At 43.4% G+C, this 18,736-nt stretch overlaps 1 protein-coding gene across 1 annotated transcript in view; it reads right to left on the bottom strand.

Moving 5' to 3' along the window:
* The window catches only part of ARPC1A (actin related protein 2/3 complex subunit 1A), a 41,134-nt gene that overhangs the window by 12,640 nt on the left and 9,758 nt on the right, over positions 1–18,736 (bottom strand). Inside the window, exons 3-5 of the mRNA XM_024249556.2 lie at positions 15,408–15,512; positions 9,130–9,352; positions 4,700–4,807 (exon numbers count right to left, since the gene is read on the bottom strand). Of these exons, the coding sequence (XP_024105324.1) occupies positions 4,700–4,807; positions 9,130–9,352; positions 15,408–15,512 (436 nt within the window). The remainder of the gene's footprint in view (positions 1–4,699; positions 4,808–9,129; positions 9,353–15,407; positions 15,513–18,736) is intronic.

The following is an 18,736-nucleotide window of genomic DNA, read 5'->3' as shown; positions in this document are numbered from 1 at the left end:
TGGGAGGCCTAGGTGGGTGGATCACCCGAGCTCGGGAGTTCGAGACCAGCCTGACTAACATGGAGAAACCTCATCTCTACTAAAAATACACAATTAGCCAAGCGTGGTGGCACATGCCTGTAATCCCAGCTACTCAGGAGGCTGAGACAGGAGAATCGCGTGAACCCGGGAGGTGGAGATTGCAGTGAGCCGAGATCGCGCCATTGCACTCCAGCCTGGGCGACAAGAGTGAAACTCCATCTCAATAAATAAATAAATAAATAAATAAATAAATAAATAAATAAATAAGGCCAGGCGCGGTGGCTCACACCTGTAATCCTAGCACTTTGGGAGGCTGAGGCGGGCGGATCACGAGGTCAGGAAATCGAGACCATCCTGGCTAATACAGTGAAACCCCGTCTTTACTAAAAATACAGAAAATTAGCCAGGTGTGGCGGCGGGTGCCTGTAGTCCCAGCTACTTGGGAGGCTGAGGCAGGAGAATGGCGTGAACCCAGGAGGCAGAGCTTGCAGTGAGCCAAGATCGTGCCACTGCACTCCAGGCTAGGCGACAGAGCGAGACACCATCTCAAAAATAAAATAAAATAAAATAAAAAATAAATCATGATAGGTACATTCAGATATTCAAACCTCTCAAGTAACAGAATTATTGTTAGAGGTCTCTACAGGCCAACCCAAGTTTGACAAATCCATATTCTAGTATATATTTTTGGGGGACAACGTTCTGCTCTTGTTGCCCAGGCTGCAGTGCAATGGCATGATCTTGGCTCACCACAACCTCCACCTCCTGGGTTCAAGTGATTCTCCTGCCTCAGCCTCCCAAGTAGCTGGGATTACAGGCATGCACCACCACGCCTGGCTAATTTTGTATTTTTAGTAGAGACAAGGTTTCACCATGTTGACCAGGCTGGTCTTGAACTCCTGACCTCAGGTGATTCACCTGCCTTGGCCTCCCAAAGTGCTGGGATTACAGGCATGAGGCACCACGCCTGACCACCCCCCCCAACTTTTTTTTTTTTAAGAGATGGGGGTCTGGCTCTGTTGCCTGGGATGGAGTGTAGTGATGTGATCAAAGCTCACTGCAGCTAACTCCTGGGCTCAAGTGATCCTCCTGCCTCAGCCTCTCGAGTAGCTGGGACTACAGGTTCATATTATGCCCAGCTAATATTTTAAAATTTTTTGTAGAGATGGGGTCTTGCTATGTTGCCCAGGCTGGTCTCAAACTCCTGGGATCAGGTAATGCTCCTGCCTCAGCCTCCCAAAGTGCTGGGATTACAGATGTGTGCTACTGCGCCTAGCTAATCCATACTCTAGATACTATCAAAGCACCTACTGTGTGTCAGGCTCTGGGTGCCAGGTTCTGAAGTAGTGACCACAAAAGACCTGTCCTCATGAACTGCACATTCTGGGGAGATCTTGCTGTCCCATCCCTCCCTTGCCCACATGAGACCTTGCTAAATGGCCACAGCATTTCCTGTCTACCTTACCATCACTGTCTACACAGTACTCCAGGAAGCCTGCACCGTCAACGGTGGGAGAGCGGAAACTATTTGCCACCCCGCAAGAAACTAATGGTGTTGACCCTTTTAAAAACGTACCCCAAGAGAAAGCCAAGGGAGGCCGGTGACAAGGAGTGGGCAGGCTCCCTAGACCCTCAGGCCCACTGTCCAGTCTCTGTGGCAGGAATAGCTTAAGATGGAGGCAGGTCCTTTATAGGTGATGTCGCCCGTTTCCAGTAACTCACTCTTTTATCTAATTCCACACAGCTATGTGTGAGGATGTTTTGGTCCAGAGTTAAGGGCAAAGGGGAACGGCTGGAAATCTACCCTTTAGGGCCCTTTCGCCCTCCAATGTGATTTCTACTTTGTACACCTTCTTCTCTTCAAAAAACTGCTGAACCTAAAGGCTCCCTAAAAGAACCGAGGTATCCCCCTTACCACCCCAAATGACAATGGCAGTACAGAGGCTCTGGAAGATGCCTGGCAGAGGACTGTGAGTTATATGAGGTTATATGACGAGACAGTAGAAACACTGTGCTTTAAATCTGCATCATGACAGCGGCTGCTTTAGTCTTAGAAGGCCAAGAAAGAACCAGTGGCTCTCAGCCACCAACTCGGGAACACGAATGGGACAGACCCATACCCACAGGACTGGGCCAGGCGCAGTGGCTCATGCCTGTAACTCCAGCACTTTGGGAGGCCGAGGCAGGTGGATAGCTCGAGGCCAGGCGTTTGAGACCAGCCTGGACAATATGGTGAAACCCCGTCTCTACTAAAATACCAAAAAAAAAATTAGCCAGGCATGGTGGTGCATGCCTGCAATCCCAGCTGCTTGGGAGGCTGAGGCATGAGAATCGCTTGAACCTGGGAGGCAGAGGTTGCAGTGAGCCAAGATCACACCACTGCACTCCAGCTTTTGTGACAGAGAAACTCGGGGAAATTAATATTAACAAAATAACTGCAACCTATTTTCACAACCATCAAAGAATCCAGGTGGTGTGGGTTAGTGCCACCTAGTTCTATTTTCCAATGACTCTGGTTAAGAAATCACAAGTAACACAGGTCCAGAATATCAAGTGCCTGGACACTCTCATGACCTCCATCTTCTCCGCCAAACTCCACCACATCTCTCTCTCTCTTTTTAAGCTTTGAGTATTCCTGGATATAAACCACTAGCCTGGTTTTCTGGGAATTCTCCACAGTTACTGAAGAAAGTGTATCCTAGCTGAGTGTAGTGGCTCATCCCTGTAAGCCCAGCACTTTGGGAGGCCAAGGCAGAAGGATTCTTTGAGGCCAGGAGTTTGAGACCAGCCTGGGCAACATAGTGAGACCCCATCTCTACAAAAAATAAACAAAATCAGCTAGGCATGGTGGCTCATGCCTGTGGTCCCAGCTACTCAGGAGGCTGAGGTGGGAGGATTGCTTGAGTCCGGGAGGTTGAAGCTGCAGGGAGCTATGATCGCACCACCACACTCCAGCCTGGGTGACACAGCAAGACCTTGTCTCAAAAAAAAAAAAAAAGTGCACCTCATCTCCCAACCTACCATATAGTCAACACAAAGCAACATTTATTTGCTTTGCTTTCCTTTCAGCTAAAGGGAAAAAAGCATATTCTTGAGAAAGAACAACTTTAAAAAGCAATTACATGGAATTCCATGGTATGATCCTTAAAGTTCTTAGCAAAGTGGCTGCATTTCTTCTAGCTTCAAGCTAATGACAAAATAAAAAGCTTTAACTGAAAGAAAAGCACAATAACAGCTTAGCAGTGCACTGTTTAGCTATGTTTTATTAATCGTTTCACTTTGGAATTTGCAGAGACTGCTGCCAGGAATATGAAATAAGAAAAATACTGTTGTCAAGAAAGACAGGGAGAAAGGGAGAGACAGAAAGAGATGGTGAGAAACAGACAGAGACAGAGACAGAGAGAGTACATGCTAATCCTCCCCTCTAAACCATAGATATTCTTACACTTAAGGAAATCTTCGCTGGCCCCAACCCTTGCTTCTCCTTCCTACCCCACTTCCAAGTGGATTTCTTTTTACCTCAGTGACTTATGAACTTGTTCTTTTAATCACCATGCTTGAGCTCCTTTTCTAGATCACAAGCTGCTTCCATTTTTTTGTTTTGTTTTTGTTTGTTTTTTGAGATGGAGTCTCACTCTGTCGCCCAGGCTGGAGTGCAGTGGTGTGATTTCAGCTCACTGCAACCTCCACCTCCCGGGTTCAAATGATTCTCATGCCCTAGCCTCCCAAGTAGCTGGGATTACAGGCGTATGTGACCACACCAGGCTAACTTTTATTTATTTATTTATTTATTTATTTTGAGACAGAGTCTCGCTCTGTCGCCCAGGCTGGAGTGCAGTGGTGCGATCTCAGCTCACTGCAAGCTCCGCCTCCCGAGTTCACACCATTCTCCTGCCTCAGCCTCTCGAGTAGCTGGGACTACAGGCACCCGCCACCATGCCTGGCTAATTTTTTGTATTTTTTAGTAGAGACGGGGTTTCACTGTGTTAGCCAGGATGGTCTCGATCTCCTGACTTTGTGATCCACCCACCTCAGCCTCCCAAAGTGCTGGGATTACAGGCGTGAGCTACTGCGCCTGGCCTCTTTTGTATTTTTAGTAGACACGGGGCTTCACCATGTTGGCCAAGTTGGTCTTGAACTTCCGACCTCAGGTGATCCGCCCACCTCGGCCTCCCAAAGTGCTGGGATTACAGGTGTGAGCCACAGCACCAGGCCTCATTTTTGAGTCCCTCACAGTGCCTAGCGCAGTACCTTGCAAAGAAAAGGAACCTTACAGGCCAGGCACACTGGCTCATGCCTGTAATCCCAGCACTTTAGGAGGCCAAGGAGGGAGGATCACTTGAGGCCAGGAGTTCAAGACCAACCCGGGCAACACAGCAAGACCCTGTCTCTACAAAGAATAAAAACAATGTTTAAAAAATTAGCCAGGTGTGGTGGCATACGCCTGTAGTCCCAACTACTCTGGAGGCTGAGGCTGGAGGATCGCTTGAGCCCAGGAATTGGAGGCTGCAGTGAGCTATGATGGTGCCACTGCACTCCAGCCTGGGTGAGAGTGAGACCCTGTCTCAAAACAACAACAACAACAACAAAACAAAAAACAAAGAAAGAGAACCCAAAATTATTTGTTGAAGGATGAAGAATACACGGCTCAAGTCTATCAGTTCTCACTGGTTCCCACCTGCATTTGAAGTCACATGATCCTGCTGCCAGCAAAACGTTGTTGGGATGCCAATCCAAGCTGAGGACTGTGGAGCGAATCGGCTTTTTAATGTGCTTGCTCACCCACCTATGAGAGGGGAAAACTGTTTCAGTTTATCCACTCAACCAGCATCCCCAAATGACCTACAAATGTATGTTGGGTGAAAACACCTAAGTATGCCACACTTTTCCTTAATTAAAAAAAAAATTATAAAACAATTCAGAATATTATCTTTTTCAGAATAAACTTTTTTCAGATAGGTTTCTATAAAAAAAGATTCTATAGAAAAGTAACAGAGCATTCAATGTTCTTCTGTCAGTCACCAGGCCTTCTGCCAGAGACAAGGTTTTTTGAGACTGGGTTATGATCTGAGACTGGCTAAATTTTGTATTTTTTGTAGAGATGAGATTTCTCCATGTTGCCCAGGCTGGTCTCAAACTCTTGGGCTCAAGCGATCTACCGGCCTCAGCCTCCCAAAGTGCTGGGATTACAGGCATGAGCCACTATGCCCAGATGACAAGGTGGATTTCTAAAGGACAGAAAGGAAAAGAACCATGAACAGGCCCTTCTCCACTCCTGGCCCTGATGTTCTCAGCACAACAGCTGGTTTTCAGTGGTCCTCATTAGTAAGCATAGATATTGATTAACTCAGTTACTTTTTCGTGAGATTTCAGATTACATATGACGTTAACCTCTGAGATAAAAACTGAAGTTTGAAAATACTTCAATTTTTATTATGAATATTCAGTGATTTGCTATTCCATTTTTGGTGAATTTGGGGTTGTAAGACAGCTTAATATCCTTCCCAAGTCTCCATGAATCTGCAAATTCTTTTTAATTTCTTTCACTGAAAAATCACAACCAAGAAATTAGAAGAACCTCATGTTGGGGATTAGCCTCTAGTTCTCTAGCACCATCCAAAAAAGATGATTTATGTCTAGGACCAGTCAGTATTTTGGCTTAACTAATTCATTTCTGCCCCAAAGTGCTGTTTAAAAACCAATCACATCTGGTTGCTCAACAGTTGGGAGACTAAATATTGAGCCAATGCCTTTCCTTGAATGCTAAATTACCTTTCGATAGAATCACTTTCTTTTTTTTTTTTTTTTGAGACGGAGTTTCGCTCTTGTTGTCCAGGCTGGAGTGCAATGGCGCGATCTCAGCTCACCGCAACCTCCACCTCCTGGGGTCAAGCGAGAATCACTTTCTTTTATTTATTTTTTTTTTGAGACAGTGTCTTACTCTGTCGCCCAGGCTGGAGTGCAGTGGCAAGATCTTAGCTCACTGCAACCTCCGCCTCCTGTGTTCAGGCAATTCTTGTGCCTCAGCCTCCCGATAGCTGGGATTATAGGCTCACGCCACCACACCCGGCTAATTTTTATAATTTTAGAAGAGATTAGCTTGCACCATGTTGGCCAGGCTGGTCTCAAACTCGTGGTCTCAGGCGATCGGCCTGCCTTAGCCTCCCAAAGTGCTAGGATTACAGGCATGAGCCACCACGCCTGGCTACAGAATCACTTTCTTAGTATCCTATCTGAAGAAGTTCATTCTGAAAAAGACAGACAGGTGCAGAGGCTTGCAACTATACTCCCAGCACTTTGGGAGACCAAAGCAGAAGGATTGCTTGAGTACAAGAATTTGAGATCAGCCTGGGCAAGAAAAGTGAGAACCTGTCTCCACAAATAATCAAAAAATTAGCCAGGTGTGGTGATGCAAACCTGTAGTCCCAACTACTTGGGAGGCTGAAGTGGCAAGACTGCTGGATCCCAGGAGTTGGAGACTGCAGTGAGCTGTGTTTGTACCACTGCACTCCAGACTGGGTGACAGAGAGAAACCCTGTCTCAATAAATAAATAAATAAATAAAATAAAAAACCAAAATCCCCCACAAAGTCTCTAAAAAAGGAGAAAAAGACAGTATTTCGAATTGTTTCATAATGTATATATATTTTTTGAGACAGAGTCTTGCTCTGTTGCCCAGGCTGGAGTGCAGTGGCATGGTCTCGGCTCACTGCAACCTCCACCTCCCTGGTTCAAGCGATTCTCCTGCCTCAGACTCCCAAGTAGCTGGGATTATAGGCATGCGCTACCATGCCTGGCTAATATTTTGTATTTTTAGTAGAGATGGGGTTTCTTCATGTTGGCCAGGATGGTTTCGAACTCTTGACTTCGTGATCCGCCTGCCTTGGCCTCGCAAAGTGCTGGGATTGCAGGCGTGAGCTACCATGCCTGGCCTTTATAATGCAATTTTTTTAATTAAGGAAAAGATGGCAAGCAAAATAATTAGTTCATATGGCTGAATTATAAGCTTCTGAGAAGTTGTTTTAAAGTACTCCTATGAAATATGAAATAAATGTTCTACAGCTGAAAAACTGCCCTAAACATACAGCTTGTTCAAAGACAATACCTTGTACCATAATAAAATCCAATTTACCTATACTTGAGAATAATTCTCAATGAATAAAAATGTAAACAATTACTGAGGTTGAAGCCTAACTTAGAAGAAAAGTTTCCTGTAGAAATTTGTAAGACTGCAAGGAGTACCAGCTGACATAAAGTTTAGCCTTGAGAGAATATTAATGAAGTTAGTTTCCTATCTCATTACAATGAAACTTCCAAATCATTTCCAGCAGGTAACATTTTGTTAGCCTTGATTTCACATTTGAAAGAAAAATGTACGTTTCAAATTCGTAACTCAATTTTTTTTTTTTTTTTTTTGAGACGGAGTTTCACTCTTGATGCCCAGGCTGGAGTGCAATGGCGTGATCTCAGCTCACCGCAAACTCCGCCTACTGGGTTCAAGAGATTCTCCTGCCTCAGCCTCCCAGGTAGCTGGGATTACAGGCATGTGCCACCACACCCCGTTAATTTTTTTGTATTTTTAGTAGAGACAGGGTTTATCCGTGTTGGTCAGGCTGGTCTCGAACTCCTGACCTCAGGTGATCCACCTGCCTCGGCCTCCCAAAGTGCTGGGGTTACAGACATGAGCCACTGTACCCGGCCCATAACTCAATTTTACCGAAAATTTCCAATCTCTGTTTGAAGAATAAATTAAAATTTCTGAAGTTTTACTAAATTACAAAGGTAACATGATAATCCCCTTCTTTCAATTTCAGCAGAATACAAATAACAAAACAGCTACAAAGAGTCATGTGTACTCTGCTATTTTTAGTAGAAACACAAACACTGCCAGTTTAGTACTAAATGACAACTTTACATTGAAGGATATTTACCAGTCACGCTGAACACATGCCTGACAGAATAATAATTTTTTTTTTTTGAGATGGAGTCTCACTTTGCCGCCCAGGCTGGAGTGCAGTGGCACGATCTCGGCTCACTGCAACCTCCGCCCCCCGAGTTCAAGTGATTTTCCTGCCTCCTCCCGAGTAGGTGGGATTACAGGTACCTGCCACTGTGCCTGGCTAATTTTTGTATTTTTAGTAGAGATGGGGTTTCACCATCTTGGCCAGGCTGGAGAATAACTGTTTCCTTATCCAAACAAACAGGAAGGAGTAGTTAAAATAAGTTTTGGCCATAAAATAAACCTGTGTTTTGACTGGGTCAGCAAGAAGTGATTTATTTAAAAAATGTGCAATAGCTGATTAGACTTCTAAGATTCTGGTGAGTTTTGACTTCAACAGTTTAAACAAGTAAAATATTACACCAAGACACAGATTTGGTTGGCAAATAAGCTTTAAAGAAAGAACATTGGCCAGGCGTGGTGGCTCACGCCTGTAATCCCAGCACTTTGGGAGGCCGAGGAGGTGGATCATGAGGTCAGGAGTTCAAGACCAGCCTGGCCAAGATGGTGAAACCTCGTCTCTACTAAAACTACAAAAATTAGCCGGGCACGATGGCAGGTGACTATAATCCCAGCTACTCAGGAGGCTGAGGAGAATTGCTTGAACTAGGGGGCAGAGGTTGCAGTGAGCCATGATCGCGCCCCCTGCACTCCATCCAGCCTGGGCAACAGAGTAAGATTCTGTCTCGAAAAAAAAAAAAAAAAAAGAAGAAGAACATTGTTATTTGTAGGAATCCTACATAGGTATCGTGGTGTGAAAACAAAAAGATTCCTCAGGGAACGGAGACTCTTTCAAGGTTATTATTTGTATATGAGAGTAAGAAAACAGCAATTTGCGCAGTATAGAGTGAGAACAGTAGTAGCATCTTGCAGAAGAAACAAGTTAGGCGATCAGAACATGGACACAATAGCTCTATGTTAATATAAAAAACGTGTGATTTAACTTAACATGCACACGAGAAGGGAAAATGCTCAGACAGAATTGAGAATTTCAGAGAAAAAAACCACACAACTCCGGATGAGAAAAACTGGAGTTATGGTGAGCCCTCACACAGCAGTGCAAATGTAAATTCTATAGAGAGGGATAGAAAAAGTTCAGCTGTCACTCACCAGTCATTTTCAGACTCAAAGTAACAAACAGAAATGAGTCGTGCTCCACTTCCCACAGCAAATTTGTTCTCTAGCGGGGACCACTTCACAAAAGTAGCTGCACGATTAATTCTCAGGATCACCAGGGTTGGCTTCCAAACACCATCTTTCTGACTCCAGACATAGGCATTGCGGTCTGCCCCACAAGTGACGATGCGGTCGCTCTTGGGAGCCCAGTCAATACCTGCAAGTGAGACGTGAGTCATCTGCTTTGCCCAGTCAATGACAAACAACGGTGGCACAGGCAGGTGGGTGGCACTAGCATGCCAGGATGAGATGTGGTCTTGGGACCTTCCTCCCAGGCACATCCTTCCCACTATCTATGTCCTGATCACTGCCTCAAGGAAAGGCAAGGATGCTTCTCTGCAAAGCGTCTTGGACTCGGGATTGTCTATGAGGCCGTGTAGAAGAGCTGTTTTATAATCACAGACTTTACAAAACTAAAACGGGGTCATTCTTTCCACCCATTCACACATTTCTAAGACTTCTAAAGATCTGAAGATTCATTACTTTTTTCTTTCCTCTTTATTAGATTTTTTTTGTGTGAAAATAACTGTATTCATTAACAGACCTCATTCTATTGATATTAACCAACAGTCTGCTACATGGCATTCAACTAAAACAGCATACAGGGTAAATAAAAATAGTCTTTAGTGTAAAGAGGGAGAAATATATATTGTGATTCATCATACATTCTTCTGAAGTCACTGTCAGTTGAACCATACTGAAAACCTTTTCTACACGATGCAGGTCCTGTGAAAGAATCCTTGTTTCTTTGCATCTAAACCAGGAAGATACCTAAATATGTACCTGAATGTAAGGTTTATTTTTCTTATTTGATGAGACTTTACTTATCTGGTACCTCTGTGAAGAATCCCAAAGTCAAGGTCAGTTTCTCATATACCACGACTCAAGGTCAGTTTCTTAGATACCAAGAGCAAAATTTACCATGACTCATTTAACATTTATTGATGAGGTATTTTCTTTTCTTTTCTTTTCTTTTTTGAGATGGCGTTTCGCTCTTGTAGCCCAGGGTGGAGTACAATGGCACGATCTCAGCTCACTGCAACCTCCGCCTCCCGGGTTCAAGCGATTCTCCTGCCTCAGCCTCCCGAGTAGCTGGGATTACAGGCAGATGCCACCATGCCTGGCTAATTTTTGTATTTTTAGTAGAGATGGGGTTTCACCATGTTGACCAGGCTGGTCTCGAACTCCTGACTTCAGGCGATCTGCCTGCCTTGGCCTCCAAAGTGCTGGGATTACAGGCATGAGCCACAGCGCCCGGCCTTGATGAGGTATTTTCTATAAATATAATTTCACATTAAAAAGTACAGAAATATTACTAATAAATATTTATTACAGATCTCTCTCTAAAAATTAATAATTAGCATTCTTGACATTTATATGGAAAAAAGACAAATATACATCTAAGCCTCAATTACCCATAAGTCATAGTGACTTCAGTAGTATGAAGAGTTAGGCCAGGCGCGGTGGCACTTTGGGAGGCCGAGGCAGGCGGATCACAAGGTTAGGAGATCGAGACTATCCTGGCTAACATGGTGAAACCCTGTCCCTACTAAAAATACAAAAAATTAGCCGGGCGTGGTGACGGGCGCATGTAGTCCCAGCTACTCAGGAGGCTGAGGCAGGAGAATGGCGTGAACCCAGGAGGCAGAGCTTGCAGTGAGCCGAGATCGCACCACTGCACTCCAGCCTGGGCGACAGAGCGAGACTCTGTCTCAAAAAAAAAAAAAAAAAAAAAAAAAGTAGCATGAAAAGTTTAGTTTATTCATTCATTTACCCACAAGAGATGTCAGCTCAATTTTTTGTACCACTGAAGGGAAGAAAATATGAGACTGTATTCTAAGTGACGTGTATTTTATTTATTCATTACAAGATAACTTTGCTTGCAGTCCTCTTTATCAGATTTTAGATTTTTTTTTTTTTTTGAGACAGGGTCTCACTTTATCACCCAGACTGGATTGCAGTGGTGTGATCATAGTTCACTGCAGCCTCAACCTCCCAGGCTCATGAAATCCTCCTACCTCAGCATCCTGAGTAGCTAGGACTACAGGTGCAAGCCACCATGCCTGGCTAATTTTTTGTAGAGATGGGGTTTCACCATGTTGCCCAGGCTGGTCTTGAACTCCAGGGCTCAAGTGATCTGCCTGCCTCAGCCTCCCAAAGCACTGGGATTACAGGTGTAAGCCTGATCAATATTTATTATTATTAAAAAGAAAAATCATTATCTTTTAGAGATGCAAACTGAAATATGAAACAATATAATGTCTGGGATGTGCTTCAAATTAGTACAGGAAAGGAGAAAGTGAATTGAGAACAAGATTGGCTGTTACTTGATAATCGTGGAATGTAGGTGATGGGCTTAAAAGTCCCATTATACTATTCCACTTTTTTCTAAATCTGTTTAAAATTTTCCATGGTAACAAAACATGTTTCTTAAAAATATTTAACACAAAAGAATAAAACCTCAGAACTCTGATATCCCTGATGTTTGCCACACTTCTTTTCTTTGTAGTATGGACTAGATTTTCTTCTAGAATGCTTTAGGAATATTTTTTTCCCCTAAAATTACTATCTTTCTGAGAAAATATGTCTGATCCTTGATCTCCTGCCCCAGAGTTATATTTAGATTTTCCCAACAAGTTATTTCAGATCTAAAAAATGCCATGTGAGCAGCTAGACAGAAAACAGGCCCAAGTTCAAAGGACCCCAAAAGAGAAGTAGAGGGAAAAAAACACATAACTAAATATTTCACATTTTTGGCGATTTCTTTGGTCTTTCATCTTTGCCTTTTCTCATTTAAAAGTATTTCCTTTTAAATTCTAAAATTCCAATTAATTTTTTTTTTTTTGAGACACAGTTTTGCTCTTATTGTCCAGGCTGGTGTGCAATGGCACAATTTCGGCTCACCGCAACCTCTGCCTCCCGGGTTCAAGCAATTCTCCTGCCTCGGCCTCCTGAGTAGCTGGGATTACAGGCATGTGCCACCACGTCCAGCTAATTTTGTGTATTTTTAGTAGAAATGGGGTTTCTCCATGTTGATCAGGCTGGTCTCGAACTCTCGACCTCAGGTGATCAGCCCGCCTCAGCCTCCCGAAGTGCAGGGATTACAGGCTTGAGCCACTGCACCCAGCCTAATTTTTTATTTTTTTGGAAACAGAGTCTTGCTCTATCCCCCAGGCTGGAGTGCAGTGGCGCCATCTCGGCTCACCGCAACCTCTGCCTCCTGGGTTCAAGTGATTCTCATGTATCAGCCTCCCGAGTAGCTGGGATTACAGGTGCGCCTCCCGAGTAGCTGGGATTACAGGTGCACGCCACCACACCTGGCTAATTTTTGTATTTTTAGTAGAGACAGGGTTTCACCTAGTTGGCCAGGTTGGTCTCAAACTCCCGACCTCAGGTGATCCACCCGCCTCAGCCTCCTAAAGTGCTGGGATTACAGGTGTAAGCCACCGTGCCCGGCCTAAAATTCCAATTTAAAATATGAGTATTCTTATTCTTAGGCTATGAGGCCACTGGCAAAGGAACTTAAGAAAATACGCCAAACCTAATAGAAATAAGGTTGTGGGAAAGGAACAGCAACAAAAATAGAAACGCTGTCTTTGGTGCTGCTTTGGAAATATACTCAGCTACTGGTGCTCAAGAGCATTATTTACAAATCACTGGTCAAAGCAAGGGTGGTCATGAGTTATTGCTGAAGAATGCAGGACAACTTCTGTAAAGGACGCAGAATAGCAAAACATGCTAAGTTCTCTCATTTGGGTAAGGATGTCTCTAAGCTCATCAGTATTTTAGGTGATTAGAGGTAAAATTGCAGAGTCCAACTAAAAGAATAAAAAATCAGCCTGGGCAACATGGTGAAATCTATCTTTACAAAAAAATTAGCCAAGTGGTGGCGCACACCTTTAGTACCAGCTCCTGGGGAGGCTGAGATGGGAGGATCACTTGAGCCCAAGAGGTTGAGGCTGTAGTGAGCCATGATCATTCTAGCCTGGGTGACTGGGCAACAGAGCAAGACCCTGTCTAAAAGAAAAAAAAGGTTCACACCTGTAATCCCAACACTTTAGGAGGCCAAGACGGGCAGATCACTTGATGTCAGGAGTTTGAGACCAGCCTGACCAAGGTGGTGAAATCCGAACTCTACTAAAAATACAAAAATTAGCCGGGCATTGTGGCAGGCACCTGTAATCCCAGCAACTCAGGAGGCTGAGGCGGGAGAATTGCTTGAACCTGGAAGGCAGAGGCTGCAGTCAGCGAAGACTGTACCACTTCATTCCAGCCTAGACGACAGAATGAGACTCCCATCTCAAAACAAACAAACAAACAAACAAAAACAAACAGAAAAAAGACAAAAACTCAATGAAAAAATGATCAGGATTTATGAACAGGACAGTCACAAGGAAGAAAAACTCTCATGGCTAATAAACGTCTGAAAGTATGCTCAACTTTTCCATTAATCAGGAAAATACAACTTACAGAAGCAATGGATGAACCTTTCATGCATTCATCAGTCTTACCATCTCAAGTATGTGGCGGGGTGTGGGAAAACGAGCACTCTCATACAGGACAGGTGGGAATGATGGCAATTTGATGAGGCCTAGCAACACTGCAGATATGCATACCCTGTGGTATTAACACATCTACCATCTACAAACATTCACACATACGTACAGAAATCAAGGGGTGCCTATTCAGCACTTTCATGTAATATAGAAAAATTAAAACAACCTAAATGTCCTTCAGTGGAGGAAGGAGTAAATAAGTGAGGTATAAAATGCTAAAGAGTTGTTAAAAGGAATAAACTTGATCTAGACAGCAACATAGATGGATCTCAGAAACAATCATGAATGCAAAAGCAGGCTGCCGGAGATGCATAATATCATGCCATTTATGTAGCTTCAAAAAAATACTAGTCAATAGTCCTAAAGATTGTTTTCTCTTTTTTCTTTTTTTTGAGATGAGGGTCTTGCTCTGTCACCCAGGCTGGAGTGCAGTGGTGTGATCACAGCTCACTGCAGCCTTGATCTTGTCTCAAGTGATCCTCCCACTTCAGCCTCACAAGTAGCTGGGACCACAGGTGCATGCCACCACACCGTGCTAATGGGGGGTCTCATTATGTTGCCCAGGCTTCTCATTATGTTGCCCAGGCTAGTCTTGGATTCCTGGGTTCAAGCGATCCTCCCGCCTCAGCCTCCCAAAGTGCTGGGATTACAGGTGTAAGCCACTGTGCTTGGCCTAAGCTTGTTTATGAATATGTATGTATGTAAAGGTATTAAAAATGGACTGGAATGGTGTCATAGCAAATTATAGTCTGCCTTCCGGGGGAAAGGAATAGGACTGCTGGTGAGAGGTGACTTTACCATCATCAAGAATAATATTCCTTATTATTACATCCTTTTTCCTTAAGTTTCCTGATACAGGAAAAGAAATTACTTCCTGGCACAGGGAAAAAGTTGGTAATTCTGGTGGCGATTATCTGATATGGGTGTTTATTATATTACTTTGTTCTTTTCAATATTCTGGAGAGTCTTCCTTACCCTAAAAACACAAAGGAAACTTTTGGAAGACACTTGGAAATAGTTTGGCGCACATTTTCGTGTTGTCTACATTTTCATGTTATCTAGCTTTCAATTTCACGTCTCATCTCCTAATTTTAGCTCTTTAGTCCTCACGGTAGGTTCAGTGCTTTCCATAGCAACAGTGGAGTGCTGGGTACCAGCTGGGGCTACAAGAAGCACTTAACTGAGATCATTATAGTATTTTCTCTAAAATTTTAAGGAAATTCAGTAAGTGCTGCATGACTTTAAATATTATGGGCCGGGTGCGGTAGCTCACTCCTGTAATCCCAGCACATTGGGAGGCCCAGGCAGGCGGATCACGAGGTCAGGGGTTCGAGACCAGCTTGACCAACATGGTGACACCTGTCTCTACTAAAAATAAAAAAATTAGCCAGGCATAGTGGCGCGCACCTGTAATCCCAGCTACTCAGGAAGCTGACGCAGGAAAATTACTTGAACCTGGGAGGTGGAGGTTGCAGTGAGCCGAGATCACGCCATTGCACTCCAGCCTGGGCGACAGAGTGATACTCCATCTCAAAAAAAAAAAAAAAAAAAAAAAAAAAAAAATTATGGCCACCTAGGTTTATTAGGTTCTTTATCTAAAAGGAAGAGTGCCTGATTTGGAAATATCACACTAAGCTCACGGCTATCTTCCTTTACCTGTGATGTGTCCGTTGTGCTCCTTGAGTTCATGAGCTTTCACCCACTGGCTCCCGTTCTTCTTATAGATGTGCACTTCGTGATTATTGGGACTGAGGGCAATCTCTGGAGACAGAAGTCAAACAACAGTTAACACCTGAACTTGAAATTGTCACCAAAAAGGGGACATGTCACAGTTGTTTTAAAAGCAGACTATAGTAAGGAAAAGAAAAACTTTTGAAAAAGTAGTTCTCAAATTCACCTCTGAATAATTCCTGTTTTTTTTGTTTTTTTGTTTTTTTTTTTTTTACCTTTACTTGGACCCTGTATTTTATAATGCTTTACAGGAAATCTAAGATTAAAATTCACTTTCCCAGAGACATGTACAACTGTCAATTAATGATTCTAACCAAAGAAAAATAAACAATGTTACTATACCTAGCTAAAATAACTTTAGATCAGGGTAAAAATGTTTTGACAGTTTCATTCACCTGTGCAATATTATTAGAGCTAAATCTAAATTTCTGTTGGTCTTTCTGACACACTGAAAATAGTTTATGGACTTCCATTACTGCTATCATGGACCCAGGCTGGAATCACTAGTTTATATTAAAAAAATTGATTCTGCTGATAAACTATACTGAAATTCTCCTTCACAATAAAGCCAATATAAATCACAATACTTTGTATTCAAGAGTAATTTCCTGAACTAATCCAAAATATACTACACAAAACGGACTTTTTAAAAACTCATACAGGTTGAGCATCCCTAATCTGAAGAGCTGAAATCTGACATGCTCCCAAATCCAAAACTTTTTGAGTATCAACATGACACTCAAAAGGTCATGCTCAAACGCAATGCTATCTGGAACATTTTGGATTTCAGATTTTCATTTTTTTCTTTTTTGAGATGGAGTTTTGCTCTCGTTGCCCAGGTTGGAGTGCAATGGCGCGATCTTGGCTCACCACAACCTCCGCCTCTCAGGTTCAAGCGATTCTCCTGCCTTAGCCTCTGAAGTAGCTGGGATTACAGGCATCTGCCACCACGCCCAGCTAATTTTGTATTTTTAGTAGAGACGGGGTTTCTCTATGTTGGTCAGGCTGGTCTTGAACTCCCGACCTCAGGTAATCTGCCTGCCTTGGCCTCCCAAGATGCTGGGATTACAGGCGTCAGCCACCAGACTTGGCCAGATTTCAGATTTTCAGTGCTCAAATGGTATATATTATGCAAATATCCCCAAATCGTAAGTCCAAAACAATTCTGGTCCCAGGCATTTCAGATAAGGGATACTAGACCTGTATTCATATATCTTTTTTTACCCCTTCTAGTTCATCTGCTTTTTGTGTTTTTTTTTTAATTTAATTTAATTTTTATTTTTAGTAGAGACAGGGTCTCACTATGTTGCCTAGGCTGGTCTTGAACTCCTGACCTCAAGCAATTCTCCTGCCTTGGCCTCCCAAAGCACTAGGATTACAGGCATGAGCCACGATGCCCAGCCCCTCTTTCTTTTTATTGGTTTCTTAAAATTAAAATTAGGATCTATGGGCTGGGCGTGGTGGCTCATGCCTGTAATCCCAGCACTTTGGGAGGTTGAGGCAGGCAGATCACCTGTGATCAGGAGTTCGAGACCAGCCTGGCCAACATGGGGAAACCCCGTCTCTACTAAAAGTACAAAAATTAGCCGGGCCCGGTGGCACGTGCCTGTAGTCCCAGCTACTCGGGAGGCTGAGGCAGGAGAATCGCTTGATCCCAGGAGGCAGAGGCTGCAGTGGGCCGAGATTGCGTCACTGCATTCCAGCCTAGGTGACAGAGTAAGACCCTGTCTCAAAAAAAAAAAAAAAAAAAAAAAATTAAGACCTATGATCCAAACTTTAGGCCAGTCATTAATAGTCCCCACCTACACTCACTTTCCTACCCTCCTTAGGAAAGCTACATCTATATGCTTTACAGATAAAACTGTGGAACTAGGTAAATATCTAGCTATAAAATCCTAAGGACTTAAGAGTGCTTTCTGGTAAACAGTTATATATTTCTCTAACTTTCTCACATGTATATAGAGATTTCAAAAGCCAAGTCCAAATTTAAACCTGGAAAATGTTATAAATTTCAAATTACAATGTCACAAAAAATGTTGACTTAATATGCTGAATTTATCAAGTAGTTTAAATGAGGACAATGATAGCTTGCATCTGTATTAAAAATAATTGGAAATACTCCAAAAGCCTATTTTTAGATGGGAAAGTGGAAACAGAAGATATAGGAAAGTTGGCTATGAAGCTCTGTGAGATGATCACAAAACACATGCTCTAAATTCACTGTCCTGCTAGGTTATACATTTTCAACTACCCAATACAGAGGCTCTTTTTTTTTTTTTTTGAGACTGAGTCTCACTCTGTTGCCGAGGCTAGAGTGTGGTGGCCCGATCTCCGCTCACTGCAAGCTCCGCCTCCCAGGTTCACGCCATTCTCCTGCCTCAGCCTCCCGAGTAACTGGGACTACAGGCACCTGCCACCACACCCGGCTAATTTTTTGTATTTTTAATAGAGATGGAGTTTCACTGTGTTAGCCAGGATGGTCTTGATCTCCTGACCTTGTGATCTGCCTGCCTTGGCCTCCCAAAGTGCTGGGATTACAGGTATGAGCCACCACGCCCAGCCCTGAAATGCTCTAAAAAGATGGTGAATCTACAGATTCAAAGCAATCTCTGTCAAAATCTCAGTTGACTTCTTAAAAGAAATTAACAAGCTGATCCTAAAATTCATACAGAAATGCAAGCGACACAATAACCAAAATAATCTTGAAAAGAACAAAGTTGGAACTTACACTTCTTGATTTCAAAACTTACCACCAAGCTACAGTAATCAAGACAGACTGGTCCTGAAATTAGGATAAACATAAAGAACAATGGAATAGAATTGAGAGTCCAGAAATAAACTCTCATATTTACAGTCAGTTCATTTTCAAAAAGGGGGCCAAGGCAATAAAATGGGGAGAGGATAGTTTTCAACAAAAGGTGCAGGAAAAACTTGATTATCTTGGCTGGCGTGGTGGCTCATACCCACTAAGTATATCCCAGCACTTCGGGAGGCCAAGGCAGGTGGATTGCTGGAGGCCAGGAGTTCGAGGCCAGTCTGGGTGACATAGCGAAACCCTGTCTCTACTGAAAATACAAAAATTAGCCAGGTATGGGCCGGGCGCGGTGGCTCACACCTGTAATCCCAGCACTTTGGGAGGCAGAGGCGGGCGGATCACGAGGTCAGGAGATTGAGACCATCCTGGCTAACACGGTGAAACCCCGTCTCTACTAAAAGTACAAAAAAAATGAGCCGAGCATGGTGGCGGGTGCCTG

The sequence above is a fragment of the Pongo abelii genome, chromosome 6 (genome assembly GCF_028885655.2).
Source record: "Pongo abelii isolate AG06213 chromosome 6, NHGRI_mPonAbe1-v2.0_pri, whole genome shotgun sequence".
Lineage (NCBI taxonomy): Eukaryota > Metazoa > Chordata > Mammalia > Primates > Hominidae > Pongo > Pongo abelii.
This window is presented reverse-complemented; position numbering and strand designations above follow the sequence as displayed.